Source organism: Chroicocephalus ridibundus, chromosome 3 (genome assembly GCF_963924245.1).
Source record: "Chroicocephalus ridibundus chromosome 3, bChrRid1.1, whole genome shotgun sequence".
NCBI classification, from domain to species: Eukaryota; Metazoa; Chordata; class Aves; order Charadriiformes; family Laridae; genus Chroicocephalus; species Chroicocephalus ridibundus.
Genome location: NC_086286.1, coordinates 49,545,245 through 49,561,113, shown reverse-complemented (window position 1 = coordinate 49,561,113; position 15,869 = coordinate 49,545,245). Strand labels below are relative to the sequence as shown.

The following is a 15,869-nucleotide window of genomic DNA, read 5'->3' as shown; positions in this document are numbered from 1 at the left end:
CTATTTTGAGGCCCAAAACTCAAAAAGGCTCTAATCCAAAAGTAAACAAAGGATTACACCAATACCCATAACAGCATGTGAGCAGATTCTGAACAATACCTGACAGGTAAACAGCTGCATCACCTTGACCAAGGCAGATGCAAGGCGTCAATTTCTGAATTCACCAGAATCTAACCTACATCACCCAGCTACCGTATATGCAAGTTACCATAAACTCAGAGACCAGCAGAATCTCATCTTCCCTAGCAAGCACATTCTCCCAACTTCTGCTGATTTGGTACTCATCTTCCTAACCTCTTGACTGGAAACGCAGACTACAGTAGGGTAGTATGTTCCCAGATCTTTGGTGGCTAGCCTGTGTGCATTACAGCGCTGCACCAGGCCTGAGGTTATTGTCTGCCTGCTTAGAAGACCTGGTTGATATCCAAGACTTCCAAGATCAGGTTTCTCAGTTAAGTGCTATCAGTGTCCAGATTTTCAAAAAGCCCATTAACTCAGATGATATTTACTGTTAAAGTCTTCAAGAATTGTTTCCCGCAAATATATTGGCTTCATCTGCTTTAGAATTAAGTACATCCAAAACTGTGACCTCTGATGGGAAATTTCGTTTCCCAGCCAGCTCTGCTCTCAGTACTTCACGTAACAGAGTTCTGCCAATGCTTCAAGGCAATCAGTTGCATCAGCAACAAGCACGAGGTGGCTGGCACTTCATAGCTGGCTACTGTGACTGCATTTCATAGAACCATAGGGTTGGGAGGTACCTCTGGAGATCATCTAGTCCAACCCCCCTGCCAGAGCAGGGTCACCTAGAGCAGGTTACACAGGAACACGTCCAGGTGGGTTTTGAATGTCTCCAGAGTTGGAGACTCCACCACCTCTCTGGGCAGCCTGTTCCAGTGCTCTGCCACCCTCAGGGTAAAGAAGTTCCTCCTCATGTTTAGGTGGAACTTCCTATGTTCCAGTTTGTGCCCATTGCCTCTTGTCCTGTCCCTGGGCACCACTGAAAAGAGCCTGGCCCCATCCTCCTGACACCCACCCTTTAAGTATTTATAAGTGTTGATAAGGTCACCCCTCAGCCGTCTTTTTTCCAGACTGAAGAGACCCAAATCCCTCAGCCTTTCTTCATAAGAGAGGTGTTCCAGTCCCCTAATCATCTTTGTAGCTCTCTGCTGCACCCTTTCCAGCAGTTTATTTAAAACTGTACAAAGTACCACAAAAAGTTCTACATAAACAGTAGCCCTTGGGTAAGTTTTTGCCTGATCCCAGACCAAAAAAACCAATATAGAAATCTTCTTCACAACACCTGTCTTTGCCCCAGCCTTGGATCTACAGATGGAGTACTCTGGGCGAACTTGCTATGAAAAAATTCACCTCTGATTGGACTCAGCACCGATGAGAAGCTTTCAGATGCTGTGTGCATCTCACCCAAAGAGGTTTTAACAAGACATATTTGGAACAGAAGTTAAACACGACTACTTATAGTAGCAGCTACCAGACCCCTGGCTACCGATTCTCTGAATCCTGAAAAAATTCTTAAAAGAACATACTTGCCTATTCCTGCAGCAATGACAGGCAAAGCCAAGTCATACGTATATAGCAAATAAGACAGCATCAAAAAGTCTACGTAGCTTCGGTGACTGGGCAGCAGTACAACTGGATGCTCCTGAATGGCATGTTGCAACTGAAAGAAAAACAGCACAAACGATATTGTTCCAATATTTACAGACTGACTGTTGAAATTTGCAAATACAGCCCTTCACAGGGCATAAGGCAAACAGAAGCTGATTTGTTTGAGGGTGGTTTCTCTGTCCGCACACTCTGTTATCTTTTTCAGCATGGAACCATAGGAAATTTGGAGCAGTAGTTTTCAGACAACCACCTATGGTTCACAAGCATCACAGGACTCAAAGGCCAGGGCCACCTCATTATGGAATAGTCTAATTGAAGTCCCTTTTGATGGGGATGGAAAACCCAAGAGGGGCTGTAAGGGCTGACACTGCTGTCTTCTGGAGGGTGCAGTGCATTCCCTGGAACAGTGGCATCCTGCAATGAAACAGGGGGACAACAGCTCCCCAGGCAACTGGGGCAAACCTAAAGCATCTCCTGCCTGAGCGGTGCACAGTGTTTCACCACTTTTTGCTGTATGAAGGTTTTGCAGAACAGCCAACCCACTCAGTCACATAACATTAGGTTTTCAACCCCAATTCAGCTAAACGCATTATTAAATTTATAAGATCAGATAGAAAAACTCCCTCAGTGGCCGATCTAAAAGAATCGGTGACATATGACTGCAAGTATTTCTTACCATAGGAAGCATTTGAAAAACGTACAAAAAGTCCTGCAGACTGCGTCTAAAATACTTACATATCACCTGTCTTTTCACAGCCTTATTGAGAAATGCACAAGTGCAGTCTTTTTTTCCAAAGGGTATTTTTTGTATTTGTTACTTGAAGCAAAGATTAGAGTCTTTGTCCAAGTGACTGGTATGAAAACATAGAATCATAGAATTGTTTTGGTTGGAAAAGACCTTTAATATCATCGAGTCCAACTGTTAACCTAGCACTGCTATGTCCACCACTAAACCATGTCCCTAAGCACCACATCTACAGGTCTTTCGTATACCTCCAGGGACACATTTCCCCAGGCAGCCTGTTCCAATGCTTGACAACCCTTTCGGTGAAGAGTTATACCCTATTATACCTTTTCTTTTTTTTCTCCCCCAACCAGTACTCACTCTCTGCATTCCTTCTTCATTCACACAAACTCTCTGGAAAAGACGTTTAAATATTTTGCTCAGAGTAAAGGCAAAAAATCTGACAGCTCCTAATTGCATACTGTGGCCCATCTCATCCAGGATTTCCATGGCTTCTTCTTGAATAATATCAGGCGATTCTCCCATCTCTTTCGCCAACTAAAGAGAAACAAAACAAAACAGCAGTCAGATATTGTTCCCCTCTCCCTCCCCATGCACACCATCCTATGTGCCATAACAATTATGGCAGAACTACTGCAATAGTCAGCAAGATTTTATTTTATGTGACAGGCATGCATGTAATCATACAGAATCCGTGCGGTGTCAGCCAACAAAAGAAATCCAAGTTAAAGCTGTTCAAAATCAAGAATGAGCTTAGATGTCAAAGGCGGAGGGGAGGATGTGCAACAATTTCCCACCCCCAAACACACTATCTGAATGTTTTAACCTGTAGCATCTCCAGAGGAGATTTAAGTTTGAAGAATATTTCCTGTATTATTGGTCTGAAGAAGGCTGTGTGAAATTTTCTTTGACTAGTAAAACGAAACCTATGTTTGCAGAGGTATTCACGACATAAGTCTTTGAAGTGTATTTGGGTTAGATTTTAAGACTTGGCTGAAGAACCTCAGCCCTATCATGCTTGAATTTCTTTGTAATGTATTACTTTGGCAGTGGCTAGCTGAAATGCATACAAAGCACCGTCTCTACCAACTTTGCATATCAATGATCTTTTTTCTGTTGCTATGCACATTCCCTTTAGAAGGCTCTTAAAACAGACTTAAATAATGGTCATCCCTCCTATTTGATACTTTGAATCCAGGAATATTTAATTGAAAAGTTAGTCTTTTACTGTAATGGAAAGAGGAGCGTGACTTTTATGGAACGTGGGGGAGGAAAGAGGAGGAATGGCAGAAGAAAAAGCCTTCAAAACAGCACAGCTCCGTTTAGAGGCCAGCACTGCTTACCTATTATTTCTGTTTTGTGACATATGAGAAAATCCATCTCCTACAGTCTACCTCCATATAACACCTTACTATCATATCTACCGGTTCAATTGTGTTTTAATAAATGCGTTATTCTTCATCGTGCATATTTCCACAGGTAGATATAACTGATTATTTTAACAACTTAAAGAAGCCAAAAACTGCTTCCATTTGAGCCTGAGAAAAATCAACCTCTCGTAGGAAGCCAAAAAAATATTCTTGTTATTCACTATGAGAAGAGATACTGTTCTCACTCACCAGTAAACGTGAGTTTTGGTTGATCCTGTGTGAATTCAGTACACATCCACTAAAGAGCTAAGCACTTACTCCCCAAAATCAGGAATCAAAAAACTAGACATATCCCATATAGCAAGCTAAACCAAACAGATGCACTTCATTTCACATACTGAATATTAGTAACCTCAGCAATTTGTCACAAGAACAAATTCTGTGTAAAGCTGAGTAAACTCTGCCCAAACAGGAGGCACACTAATTGTAGACAGTTGGGCAGATTGCCCAAGGTAGTCTCAGGTCGATACTTGCAGTAGTCTCTAGTTCAAAGCCAGGTTGCAATGGCAGGTCTGTTAACCTTGACACTAGCCGGGAAAATATCCATCAAGATCATTTTCCATCAAAAAAGCAACATTTCAGAAAAAAAACACCACACAAGTGTCTTTCTGTCAAATTCTCTGTAAAATATTTTCTTTCAGTAAATGTTTTAGTGTTTCTAAAGTTAAAAGACTCTTTTTTTTATTTATTTTATTTCATACTACTTCGCAATTCATGATGGCAACAGGACTACTTTGTAGGACATGGTTTAGTTTGGCACATCGTAACAGGTTTTGATATATCATAGGTAACATTGACCACTAAAAAAAATAAATAGAAAAATTTTATGGTAGCCACTCACTTGGGTCTAACCAAAACATCTTATGTACTTCTACTGGCCTGGAATTATTTTTCATGAATACTGAAAATAGTTACTGTGCTAACTAACACACAGTCTTATTTCACTCATTTCAACACAATGTAAAATATAAGCCATTTTGACTATAAAATATTTTATTCATTACAAAGTAGTAGCTGCTCTTCATCTTAATACAAAAAATATGGTTATATCTTAGACAGTGTTTCTAATTCAAAGAATTCTCTGTGAAATTTAACTCTCATTTTAGGGAAAGCATTTATGACTGACTCACAAATACATCACTAGCCGATAAAATTCCTACAAGACATCTTCGAAGAACAAAAATGTCTACTAAGAAGGAGAGCGCTTATGTCTTTCACAATGCTGCTCTGTGGCGAGGACAGTGGAGGAGGAGGAGGAAAAAAAATAAAAAGGCCAAGCACATTGGATAAGTTAGATGGTAAAGTGTCACATATGCAAAATCAAAACACTATTTCATGAACAAGCTATCTAACAGCTTTAGTGGCAACTCCATGGTAAATCAGTATTCGTTTTTCCTGCCAAAAGAGTACGGCTCTCAAGTTACTGATTTATCAGACTGACTTTCAAATTACTGCTATCGCGTTTGACAAGGTCAGCAATAATCTTTTTTTCCCTGCTGCCACACAAAGCTTGGCTGTGTTCAGTCTACCTCGTCTTACAGTTCAGTGTCCAGACTCACCTGCTTGATAACATATTGAACTTGCTCTGACTGGAGAACAGCGCTTTTAATAGCATTTGGCTTGCAAGGTGAAAGCCCCTTGTAGATCACAGGAGTATAACATTTCATCGCGTATCTCAAGTCGCTGGACAATCGTCTTTCCTCCAAGATATCTTCAAACTCATCTCTTTTCTTGGACGTGAGCTCTTTCTGCTGGGAACATATAAATAAAGAATGAGACACTGTCTCCAGCCATTCAGTGGTCTGCTTGGCTACAGTACCAAAATAATGGCATGCAATACTTTTGCAATGTTTGGGGTTTCTTTTTAGCTTTCTATAGCGTCTGCACTCCACACTCTGAAGGCATGAAAAATATTACCTACTTGGAACAACGTTGCCGAAAGAAACTAAAAAGAAACAGGGAAAAAAACAAAACAAAACAAAACAAAACTACCTTCCAACTGCAAAGATTCCCAAATCACCCTATGCCACATATTACTTAATTCTGCCCAACAGGAGGAAGTTGAGAGAACACCTGGCCTTCTAAACCTGAAGTGTCTTGCCTCCAGCCTTTCCATGATTAATAGGTATTAACTAAAACACCTTTGATTCCAACTCTCACAGCTTCATGAAGACAATGACGTGAATGGCATTATAAAAACACAACCATAAACACAAAAAAAAATAATCCCTGCTACTTTAATTTGCATCTGGGACCTCGGTGATTTGTGCTGGCTTTCACCAAGCTTGGGCATAAGGTACATAAAACACAGCCAGGGCAGGAACAAACCAAAAAAAACCCCATTATCAGCCACGTGAAGATCAAAACGCAATATGGTTCACAAGTAGGTAAAAAGAGAGCACAGCCTCTGAGTAACCAACACCACCACTAAGCAGGAAAACAAATGGTACATCAAGAACTAATTGTGGATCCGTCCTGCTGCAGAAATCTCAATGACAAAACTCTTCCCCATGAGTCCGTAGGCACCCCCTGCACTGGAGAGAGATGTCTCCTATTATCTCCTATAACACCACAGTTCGTATGAATGACTCCTCAGTCTTTCCAAAAATTAAAGTGGGTTTCTCTAAACTTCAAAATGCACCAGACAAGCAAGAAAACTGGAACAAGCCTCTGTGAAACACAAATATAGAAGTATTGGTTATGATCAAGCATATTTATTAGAAGAAGATACGAAAAATAAAAATGTGTGTGTCTTCCTCTACTGGACCACTTGAAGGGTAGCACAGACACCCCTTTCATTCATTTTGCCTCCTCTCCCTATACACAACCTGTGCAGAACCAGTCTGCTAATGAAGGATGAAACATGTTGTTTCACGGGCTCTTGCAGTGACCTTTTCTGGTGGTGAGAGGAAAGCCTGGCCAGCAAACACACGGGAGAACACCAGGAACAGATAAGCAAAATGCCCAGCAGTGGCAGCGGGGTTTTCAACCCGGGAGAGGGAGTCAGGTTTCACTGCCAGCTGACCACAGCCGCATCAGCAACACTATCAACGCAGCTGACCTTTAAAGTAAGTAGAGAGCAAACATTTAGTTCCTGTCCATTCATCAAGGCAAGATAATCTGGCAAAATAAAACAAAGAACCTCAAATCAGGAATATCTCCACTTAAGAACCACAAAAAATCCTTCAAAGCCTCAACTGTATCAAAAGCCAATTTCATATTATCAAAGAACACAAATCCTACTATAAAGTTTGACCTTCTCACATTCTTTTCTCCACAGAGTAGGGTCAAATTTGGATACCATCCTTCTGCTACAGTAGCACTTGGTAGATCGTCTGACTTTTCTTTACACTACTGTAGTTCAGAGAATTGTTCCACAGTAACTGCAGAATTAACTCTCCAGGCACTTTAAAAACAACCCAATACAAGGTATTAAACCTAGGTCCATATTAATTTAAAACTTCTAGGGTTTTCTTCCTCCTGCATGTTCTAGCAATAAAGTTTTCAATCTTTCTTCTTCCATGGTTTCCAAGTAAGTTGATGTTTTGCAAGAGGCAAGTAAGCCAAGAACTGCTAAGAAGACTAGAAACAGTTTGTATTAGCCATCTGCTGCCACCGACACCTTGTATCGACCCCCTTGATTAAAAAATAAAACAGAAAAAAAAAATCCCTCAGGCTCTTTAATGGCAAAAGGACAGCTTAGAATAGCATCAGAAAATATTCGTTGGCTCTAAGTATACACCTACTTAGATCACTATGTGACAAATCATTGCTCAGAAAATCTAAGCAACATTTATGTCAACTACCAAAGTTTAAATCCGGCGACTACATGAAACCCAGACAAAGAAACGCAGCGCTCAGCTTGGGTATCATCAGCCGCATCAGCAGTCACTGTGCTGCTACGGCCAGAGTTTTGCAAAGGCCACGGCCAACTGAGAAGGCTTGATGTGCCACTGATTCCTCTCCATGGCAATAGGCATTTTCACGCCCTGTCCTGAAGTAGCGCTGAGGGAGCCAAAACACACACTTTACCGACCACTAAGGAAGAATAATGCTGCTTTTACAGATTACAGCCACGCTGCTGTTCCAGCTTCAATTGCCGACTGGTGGGGGGAGAGCACGTTTAGAAAATATGCTGTTGGAAACCCTGACATCAAAAAATTCAGTTACGTGCGCCATGACTGTGACACTGGTGAAGTACTGAAGTGAAACACGCAGGAGCCTGGAACTCCTCTGCTTCCATATAACCTTTGAAAGCAATAAACCGGGGGTGCTCATGATGTGCTTGGGATTCCCGCGCACTGCCAAAGGAGACGCAGAAGTTTGGGAATCTTTGCCAAAACCAGGAGCTGGGTTTCCCCTCTCTCCCCAGTCTCCTCCTCCAAATGCAAGCAAGGGGGCTGGTGGTGATGGGGGGGGGGAAGGGGACGGGGGGGTGGTGTTCAGCACCTCACACCCAAATCTCCTTGTCTGAGGCTAGCATAGGAGCTGCAGCGGCAAAAAAACAAGGTCAATGAAATCGTTTCCAGCATGTAACACGGGAAAACCTGCTGTAGCTGCTCCACTGACTTGCAACGGGGGGGGCTCGGGGGGGGGCGAGGCCACTCCCGGGCCCGTCCGGGCCCGGGAGAGGCCTCGCCCCCTCCCGAGCCCCGCAGATCGCGGCCCCCGCTTCCCCCGGACCCCAAACCGGGAGGAACGCGAGAGCTGCACCAAGCGCCGTCACTCCGCTTCAGAGTGAACAGCACCGTCGCGCCGCCTTTGCCGGCAGCCCCCTTCCCCCGCGGCACCGCGCCCCGTTGTCGCGTCGTGTCCCTGTCCTCCCCTCACCGCCACCTACCGAGTACATGGGCGCTCCTCGCCGCGCCCGCCCGGGCGCCGCCGCCGCCGCCGCTGCCGCCGCCGCCATGGTCCTGCGAGCTCCGCCGCGCCGCCCCGCACCCCGCTCGCCCGCTCTACCCCGTCGCGGTGGCCTCACACCCGCTACCGCTACCGCCGCCGCCGCCGCCGCCTCCCGCGGCACCCATGGCCCCGGGCCGCCCCGGCTCGGCTGCCCGGCGCGCTGCAGCGGGAGCGGGGGAGGGCGGGGGGACGGCGCGATGGGCGGCGCCATCTTGGGGGCGACGGCAGCCGCTGGGGATCAAACGTCCTTCCGCCCGCCGCTCCGCGGCAGCCATGGGGTCGCGGGAGCCAGGCCGCCGGCTGGAGGCGGTGCTCGGTGCTCTCTACGATCTGGGTGGGTGAGCGGGACCGCGCCTTGCCTCTCCGTGGGTTGCTGGCGGTGGGGAGTGCGGCTGGGCTGGGCGCTGCACCTGGGCTCAGGGCACCATGGCCTTCCCGGGGGGGGGGAGAGGGGGGCGCGCGGGCGTGTTCACTCTGAAGCGGAACGACGGCGACCGCGCAGAGCTGACCCGGGGCATGTGTTCCGGCGCGCAGGTGAGGAGCCCGTTGCGCGTCGCGCCGCGGAGGACAGCGAGGCAAGCGCAGAGGCGGCGGAGAGCCGGGGAGCGCAGGCGACGGCGGGCAGTGCCGGCGGGGCGGCAGGCGGGCGGCGCGGAGCTCGCGACTTCTTCGGGGAGCTGCGGGCCGAGCTGGGCTCCGCTGCCGCCGCCCCGCCGCCCCCCGCCGCGCCGCCGGCCGTGGAGGTGGTGGTGTTCCACGGGAGGAAGAGGAAGGGGCGGCCCAGCCCCGCGGCAGCGCTCGCCGGCGGTGCCCAGGTAGGCCCGGGCGGGCGGGTGGGCTGCCGGGTGTCCCCTCTGCCCCTGACCGCTACCTCCCGCAGCCGTGGGTGCTGCAGGCCCCTGGCCTTCTGTTAACGGGACGCGCTCCCTGGGCACGGCAGCGTTGAACATAGCTCAGCTCTTCACAGCACAACTATTATTATTTTTAAAGCCTTGCGACCTGACATGGAGCTGGTGCTGGACTGGAAGTGCCCCTTTCTGGTGGCAGTTAAAACCAAGCAAAGCCCTCTGCACGTTTGAGGGGATTTTTGCTATCTCCACAGTCCAGCACCATAAATTGTGAGACACCTTCCGTAATTACCCGCCTACTGCGACTAGTTGCCTCCCTCTTGCTAATTCAGCTGCCTGTTATTCCACAATCCTTCGGCCACCCGTGTCCTCAACTTGATGGCATCCAGCGCTGCTGATTCCCGACGGCTGCTGGCAGAGGCAGGATGAAGCAGGGATTTGGATCCGGACCTGAAGACTCTTTGGTTTTGTTTTTTTTTTTTTTTTTTTTTTTCTAATTTCAGAAGATCTCTGGATATATATCATGTATTTGAAATAGGTGTATCCCAGCAAAATAATTTGATCTGCAAATGGGCCTGCTGATACGGCAAGAAGTGAATGAAACAGAGAGCAAAGCCTCTTGGCTGCTTCTCTGCCCGAGCATTTTGTGTGCTGCTCTGTTCTTGTGAATAGGTGTGGATGTGAGGTGCCAAAGCTTCCTTCTCTTCTCTGGCATCATGGCAGCACTTGGCTGTTCATGAGCAACGTACATCTCGCAGGACCAGTGTTGGGTGGTCAATGAGGGAAGGTGTAACCACATTAAATCTCAGTCCTCTGGTTTGGTTTGTGGGTGCTAAATTCCCTTGTTCTACCAAAAACTGTAGCTGAGTTGCTTCAACAGAGAGGCCTGGGTAGGCTTGCCTGGAAGCAGAGCTGCCTTTCATGCCGGGCAGAGGGTCCCTTTGCTTGCTCACTCGTTGGTCTCCAGATTCTATAGCTTCTCTGCTTCTTTTCTTTGAGTTGTCTTTATGGCCATAACATCAGAAGCCCAATTCTAAAATAAGCTCTGTCTTGAATTCAGGGACACTTACAAATATCTGGGGTTTGATTGCTTGGAATTGAGAAGTTCAAGAGGCCAACCAAAGCAGTTGGTTAAATCCATAAACTTTTGTGCTTTTTCCAGTATGTTTTTCTCTAAATATTGCCCTAGGTGTTTATTTTCTCGTGCTTTTTACAATTTAAATTTTTCTGTCTGAAAAGACTGGTGTTAAGCTAGTTAGTAAATTGCTCTGAAAATAATCAGTTTGGGGTTTTTTTGTGGTTTAAATGGACGATTTTATATAGAAGCTTTTGCAGAGTTGAGAAAAGTTTGGGTTTGGCTCTGGTGAGTGCAGAGGGAAGTCCTCTTGTAACCCTGGGACCTGAACCTGTGACTCAGCATGGCTTAATATTCTGAGAGTGAAAAGTAAATGCATTAAAAGCATTCGGGTTCAGTTTTAATACATATGTAGTACTGCTGCTTCCTCCGAGGGGATAGTGCCCTTGGGAGCAAACAGGGACAGACGAGCAGATGCTGCTCTTGAGCAGATCGCAGTTTCCCTGCCCGTGCCGCCTGCCTGCATCAGCACGCTTGGGAGCTGGCAGAGCATCCGCTCAGAGAGGTGGTTCAGCACAGCCTCCCTGAAATCAGGAGTCAGACACAGTCTAAAATAACCCTGGGAGATTTGTTACTGCTCTGAAGTGTCCCGTGTGAGACATTCCCATAGCAAGCAGGCGGGAAGCTCTCCCTGAGGGTTTTGTGCTTTTTCTCCCTAGGGTAAGGTCTGTCCCCCATGGAAAGTTCCCTTCCAAACTGAGAACTGCTGATGGTAGGTCTTCATGTAAATCACGGAGCAGAAAAGGTGTAGTTTTCACTGATCTCTTTTTAAGCAAGTAGTTTCTTTAAACAGCGTGAAGTGGGGTCTGCTGTTTGCTGACAGTGCTTCCTTTGCTTCCTTCCTCTTGCGTTAGTTAAGCGGGATACGTGCGCTAATATCTGTCCGTGCAGTTGTGAATTAAGCTTGTTCTGCGTGTTGCCACCAGCAATGGGTACATGCCCTGTTACTGCTGCACACTGTCTCGAACGAAATGACTTAAAAGTTGATGTCCTATCCTGCATTAGCAGTTTGGTATGCATTTGGAAATGGAAATACACGGGATATGTAGCTCACATATGGCAGTTTTTATTTTATAAAACTTGTTTTATACTTGAAGGTATACAAATTAATTGCAGCTATCAATACTTTTCTGAATTATGCAACTCTTTGTAAGTGTTAGCAGATGATCCAGGCAAGAAAATGCAGGACAAAGCTCTATGCACTGTGCTATAATGATACCCTATAAATTGTGCAAGATTGTTCCACTAAGACCCTATAATATCTACATATTAAAAATGCCATTGAGAGGGTCTCTTTTAATAAATCTAGGTAATAAAGCTAGAAAAAGATACTGCTGGAAAGCTGTATACTCTTCACTACAACTCATTTCATATTTCACTACTTTCCACAAAGCTATCACAATCAACATTTGAATTGGTGTTACTTGTTATATTCATTCAAAATGTTTTATTTTGTTTATAGACCAAAATAGTGGATGAAGAGAAAAACGCAAACGAACAAGAATTTAACTTCGAAAAAGTGAGTCAGTGGGACCTAGCAAATCTCAGTATTTTAGTGTGCAGGTGTGTGTATTTTTATGCTTGGGAAAGTTACGGTGGGAGCAATGAGGAAACACTTATAGGAAGGGTTATCTCTTGGAGGTGGGGATTTCCTAATAGGTAATTTTGGCTTTGTGCATTGCTAAAGGAGGAGCACGCTGGCTGCTGTCAACTGCTCTGTGTAAAGAGGGGTGCGTTACAACTCTGTGGCCTTCCTTTCTGATGCTTCAGTGAGAATTTGAGGAGGATCACAGTACGTTAGCTGTGTGAAGTTATATGAGTAACCATCACGTGTAGCATAGGTCTTTCAGGCCCATGGTGTTCATTTTGGATTTCTGATATTATGTGAGAGGGGGGAAAAAAAGCACATTGGCACCTGTTTTTAAAACAGCAGATTACTTTTTTCCGTTTGTCTTTTTATTCTCACTAGTTTTATATAGAGGAGATCCATTACATGTGGTGTTTTATGTGAAATTAAGAGGGTTGAAAATTGTCCCTGTGACAGTCCTCACCATCCAGAGATGAGATGGACAGTGGTTAACTGTTCTGCCGTATAGCTCCAAACTCAGTTACTTCTATTTTATAGCATGCTGATTTCAGGTATTAGCCAGCGTTTCTTTGGGAGTATGACTTTGCTGTGGTCTGTCAAGCGTTATTTTACGACAGGTTGGGGAAATTATGATGTGTTTGCAATTTTCTGTCACGTTTTAGGCTCGTCTGGAAGTGCACAAGTTTGGAATCACTGGCTACAAGAAGCAGGAGCAACGCATATGGGAACAGGAGCGTGCTATCATGCTGGGAGCCAAGGTAGTTGTCGCTTGGTTTGTGCGGGGCGGTCACCCAGCTGTTACAGTGCAGGAAAGCGGTAGAAAACACGGGGGGGTCTTTGCCACCACTTCTTTAAGACACAAGATCCCTCGCCCTGATTCTTCTCCCACTTCATCCTTACTTTTACATTTTCTATTCTGTCTTGTCTGTTTTCTGTAGACGTCTGGAAAATCAGTATGGTTGTGTTATCAGATGTTGTTTAGATGATACACAACTGATTGGGGTAGTAAACATTTATTAATTTTTAATTAGGCTATTCAAAGCTACATTGTTAGAGGGAGGGGCTTGCTTTTTAAAACTTCCCTCTCCCAGTGGATTAAAGATGGAGAAAACTCTGCAGTTTTATTTATCATCAGGAGTGTAAAAGAAAAAAATAATTTTCTAGGCCCTTTTTTGGGGGCTGGGGAGGTTTTTCTTTCTAGCGTAGTGTGTATGTGGAAACCTTGTAGGACTGATACAGAGCACGAACATCCCTCTTTCCTGTCTCCACCAAGAAAGACACTGTTTCTATGTGTCTGCCTTGCATCCCTTCCTCTCCCAAAAAGAAATGAACTATTTCTAGTGTTTCCCCACCACCGCCTGCAAGTGTGTGAATATTTTTCGAACCTATTTGCAAATTTAATCAGTGGTATCCCTCCCAATCTTTATTGCAGCCCCCCAAAAAGGAACACATAAACTACAAGACTTACCAGGAGAAAATGAAAGAGAAAAAAGCAGCGAAGGATGATGTTAAGGAGAAGGTTTGTGTGAAATTTTCTTTATATAAAGACAGCATGTAAGAGCTAGCCCAAGAGCCTGACAGATAATGCCTCGGGCGCAGGAGGAGTGCCTGAGCTTGACACCCGCTGCTCCCCATGGAGTGGGTTCCTGGCTCCAGCAGGACTAATCTCATCAGCAAAAGCTGGTTCTGTGCAGTATGAAGGGCACAGAGTTAGGCTTGTGTTGTGGTGGATTTCACTGCCTCATCCTTTGAGGCCAGTAGACTGATGACACAAAATCAGCAGTTGTTTTTTCCCTTGCTTCTTAAGGGGGGGGGAAAATGGCCTCCAATTAAAGTTTGTTGTATGTTGTCTAACCACAGAGAGCCGGATCTTCAGCTGGTTTTGTATCAGCACAATTCCATCTAGGATCTTGCTCACTATTTAAAGCAAGGGTGGGGTTTCTGTTGCATCCGTCCTCTAGCACGGCCCATCCGGCTCCGAGCCTGTTCCCTGCTTCCCCGCGGAGCTTTCGCGTGTAGGTGGGAGCTGGCTGCGGGGCGGGTAATTGCGCTGTCAGCCTGTTTCCTGCCGCCCCCTTTCCCAGGGCATCTACTTCTCCTCCTCCGACACATAGCTCAAAGTATATCCACTGCAAGACCAGACGCGGGCGAACCCTGTCATTTGACAGGCACACTGGGTCAGGCGACCAGGCACACCTGCCTGGTAGTAAGTCCATCTTTGGACCCAAGGGTCTGTCACATGCCCAGGAGACAAGCCTCTCTCCTCACCTGGCTGGATTTGTGCCTCCTCACGTGGCAGGGGCAGCCTGTTGATCACGAGAGGGCTGTGCCTTCCGTAGGTTGACAGGAAGGGCTCTGGGCACTCCTAGCCGTGCCTCCACAACGCGTTGCATCACTTGGCCTGTCAGAAGGTCTCACAACCTGCTTTAAATGCCTGCTGCTCCGTGAAGCAAAGGCTACCACGTGTTTTGCGTGCAGATGGCTGTTTAGCCAAGATGCTCTGTTCCTTTTCCATTAAAATATGTATCTTTAAAAACAGGAACATAAAGGTGATTCTCTTAAGAAGAAGAAGAAAGAGCAGAAGGAGAGGTGAGCCGGTTTTAACGTGGTTAAAATTAACTTGCTTTTTTATAGCCTCCCCAGTGTTTTTCACCTGTGCAACTACGCCCAGTCTTGTACCAGAAATCATGCAGATCACAGCGGAAGGAACTTCTCCAGCTGTAGAAGAACTCATAGTTACAAAATGGTGACGTTGCTCGGTGTCTAGCAGTTTCAGAGTCCTTAGTTACACAGCTTAACTGAAAATGTGCCAGTTCTGTCCCGACATGTCTAAGATTGCAGCTGGAGTGTGTGGACCCAGGATATGCTACTCGCTCATAGCCCTGAGAAGTAATTTCTGCAAAACACAAGCTATGGTTTCCAGAGGCTTGTAAGGTGAAGCGGCATTCTTAATTATGCTGTGGCAGGTTCACTGAAATGTATCTTCTTTCTCTATCTGAAAGTCTTTTTAAACTTTATATATATATATATATATATATGTGTGTGTGTATGTAATGAATGTGTTGCAAATTTTGAATGACGATGCAGATCACAGATGTTCTGGGATCGTTACCTGCTATCATTTGATATTCCATGATACCAAATACTGATTGCATAAATAGGCAACATTTTTCACCATATTGATCATTTGCACGAGTTTCTGGTGTTTCTCTTAATCCTTTCTTTTTATCCATTCCTATTTCAGGAAGGGCAAAAGGAAGAAATCAGTACCTAGCATTTGGCCTGCAGGACAAGTTGGAAAATTCAGAGATGGGACCTTGATTCTGCAAAGCTATGACATAAAGAAAATTAAATCATCTAAAGTTATCAAATGAACTTCTGATCCAGAGTTAAATGGACAATATGCATAAGACAGAATTCACATTGCCACTAACACAGACTTACGGAGCCTCTCTCCATACCACCATGTCCTGTTTTGTTTTGGTTTTTTTTTTACCTTATTTGTTGTTGCAGGATTTCCATTCTTCCTTGGGAAAAATATGAGAATTTACCATTTTATAAATAAAAATAAGACTTTTTATTAAGAAGGTTA

The 15,869-nt window shown here is 45.3% G+C and overlaps 2 protein-coding genes across 3 annotated transcripts in view; one reads left to right on the top strand and one right to left on the bottom strand.

Moving 5' to 3' along the window:
* GNPAT (glyceronephosphate O-acyltransferase) overlaps window positions 1-9,027 on the bottom strand; it is a 22,752-nt gene extending 13,725 nt beyond the window's left edge. The window contains exons 1-4 of one of the 2 annotated variants that reach the window (XM_063329084.1): window positions 8,645-9,027; window positions 5,364-5,555; window positions 2,735-2,911; window positions 1,552-1,681 (exon numbers count right to left, since the gene is read on the bottom strand). In XM_063329084.1, the coding sequence (XP_063185154.1) occupies window positions 1,552-1,681; window positions 2,735-2,911; window positions 5,364-5,555; window positions 8,645-8,917 (772 nt within the window). In that variant the 5' untranslated portion in view covers window positions 8,918-9,027. The remainder of the gene's footprint in view (window positions 1-1,551; window positions 1,682-2,734; window positions 2,912-5,363; window positions 5,556-8,644) is intronic. The other variant, XM_063329085.1, reaches the window with a different exon arrangement.
* C3H1orf131 (chromosome 3 C1orf131 homolog) lies at window positions 8,915-15,869 on the top strand. The gene is made up of 7 exons (XM_063329086.1): window positions 8,915-9,040; window positions 9,241-9,521; window positions 12,152-12,208; window positions 12,940-13,035; window positions 13,710-13,796; window positions 14,817-14,866; window positions 15,522-15,869. Exons 1-7 carry the CDS (start codon window positions 8,980-8,982, stop codon window positions 15,649-15,651), a joined length of 762 nt encoding a protein of 253 aa, XP_063185156.1. The 5' UTR covers window positions 8,915-8,979; the 3' UTR covers window positions 15,652-15,869.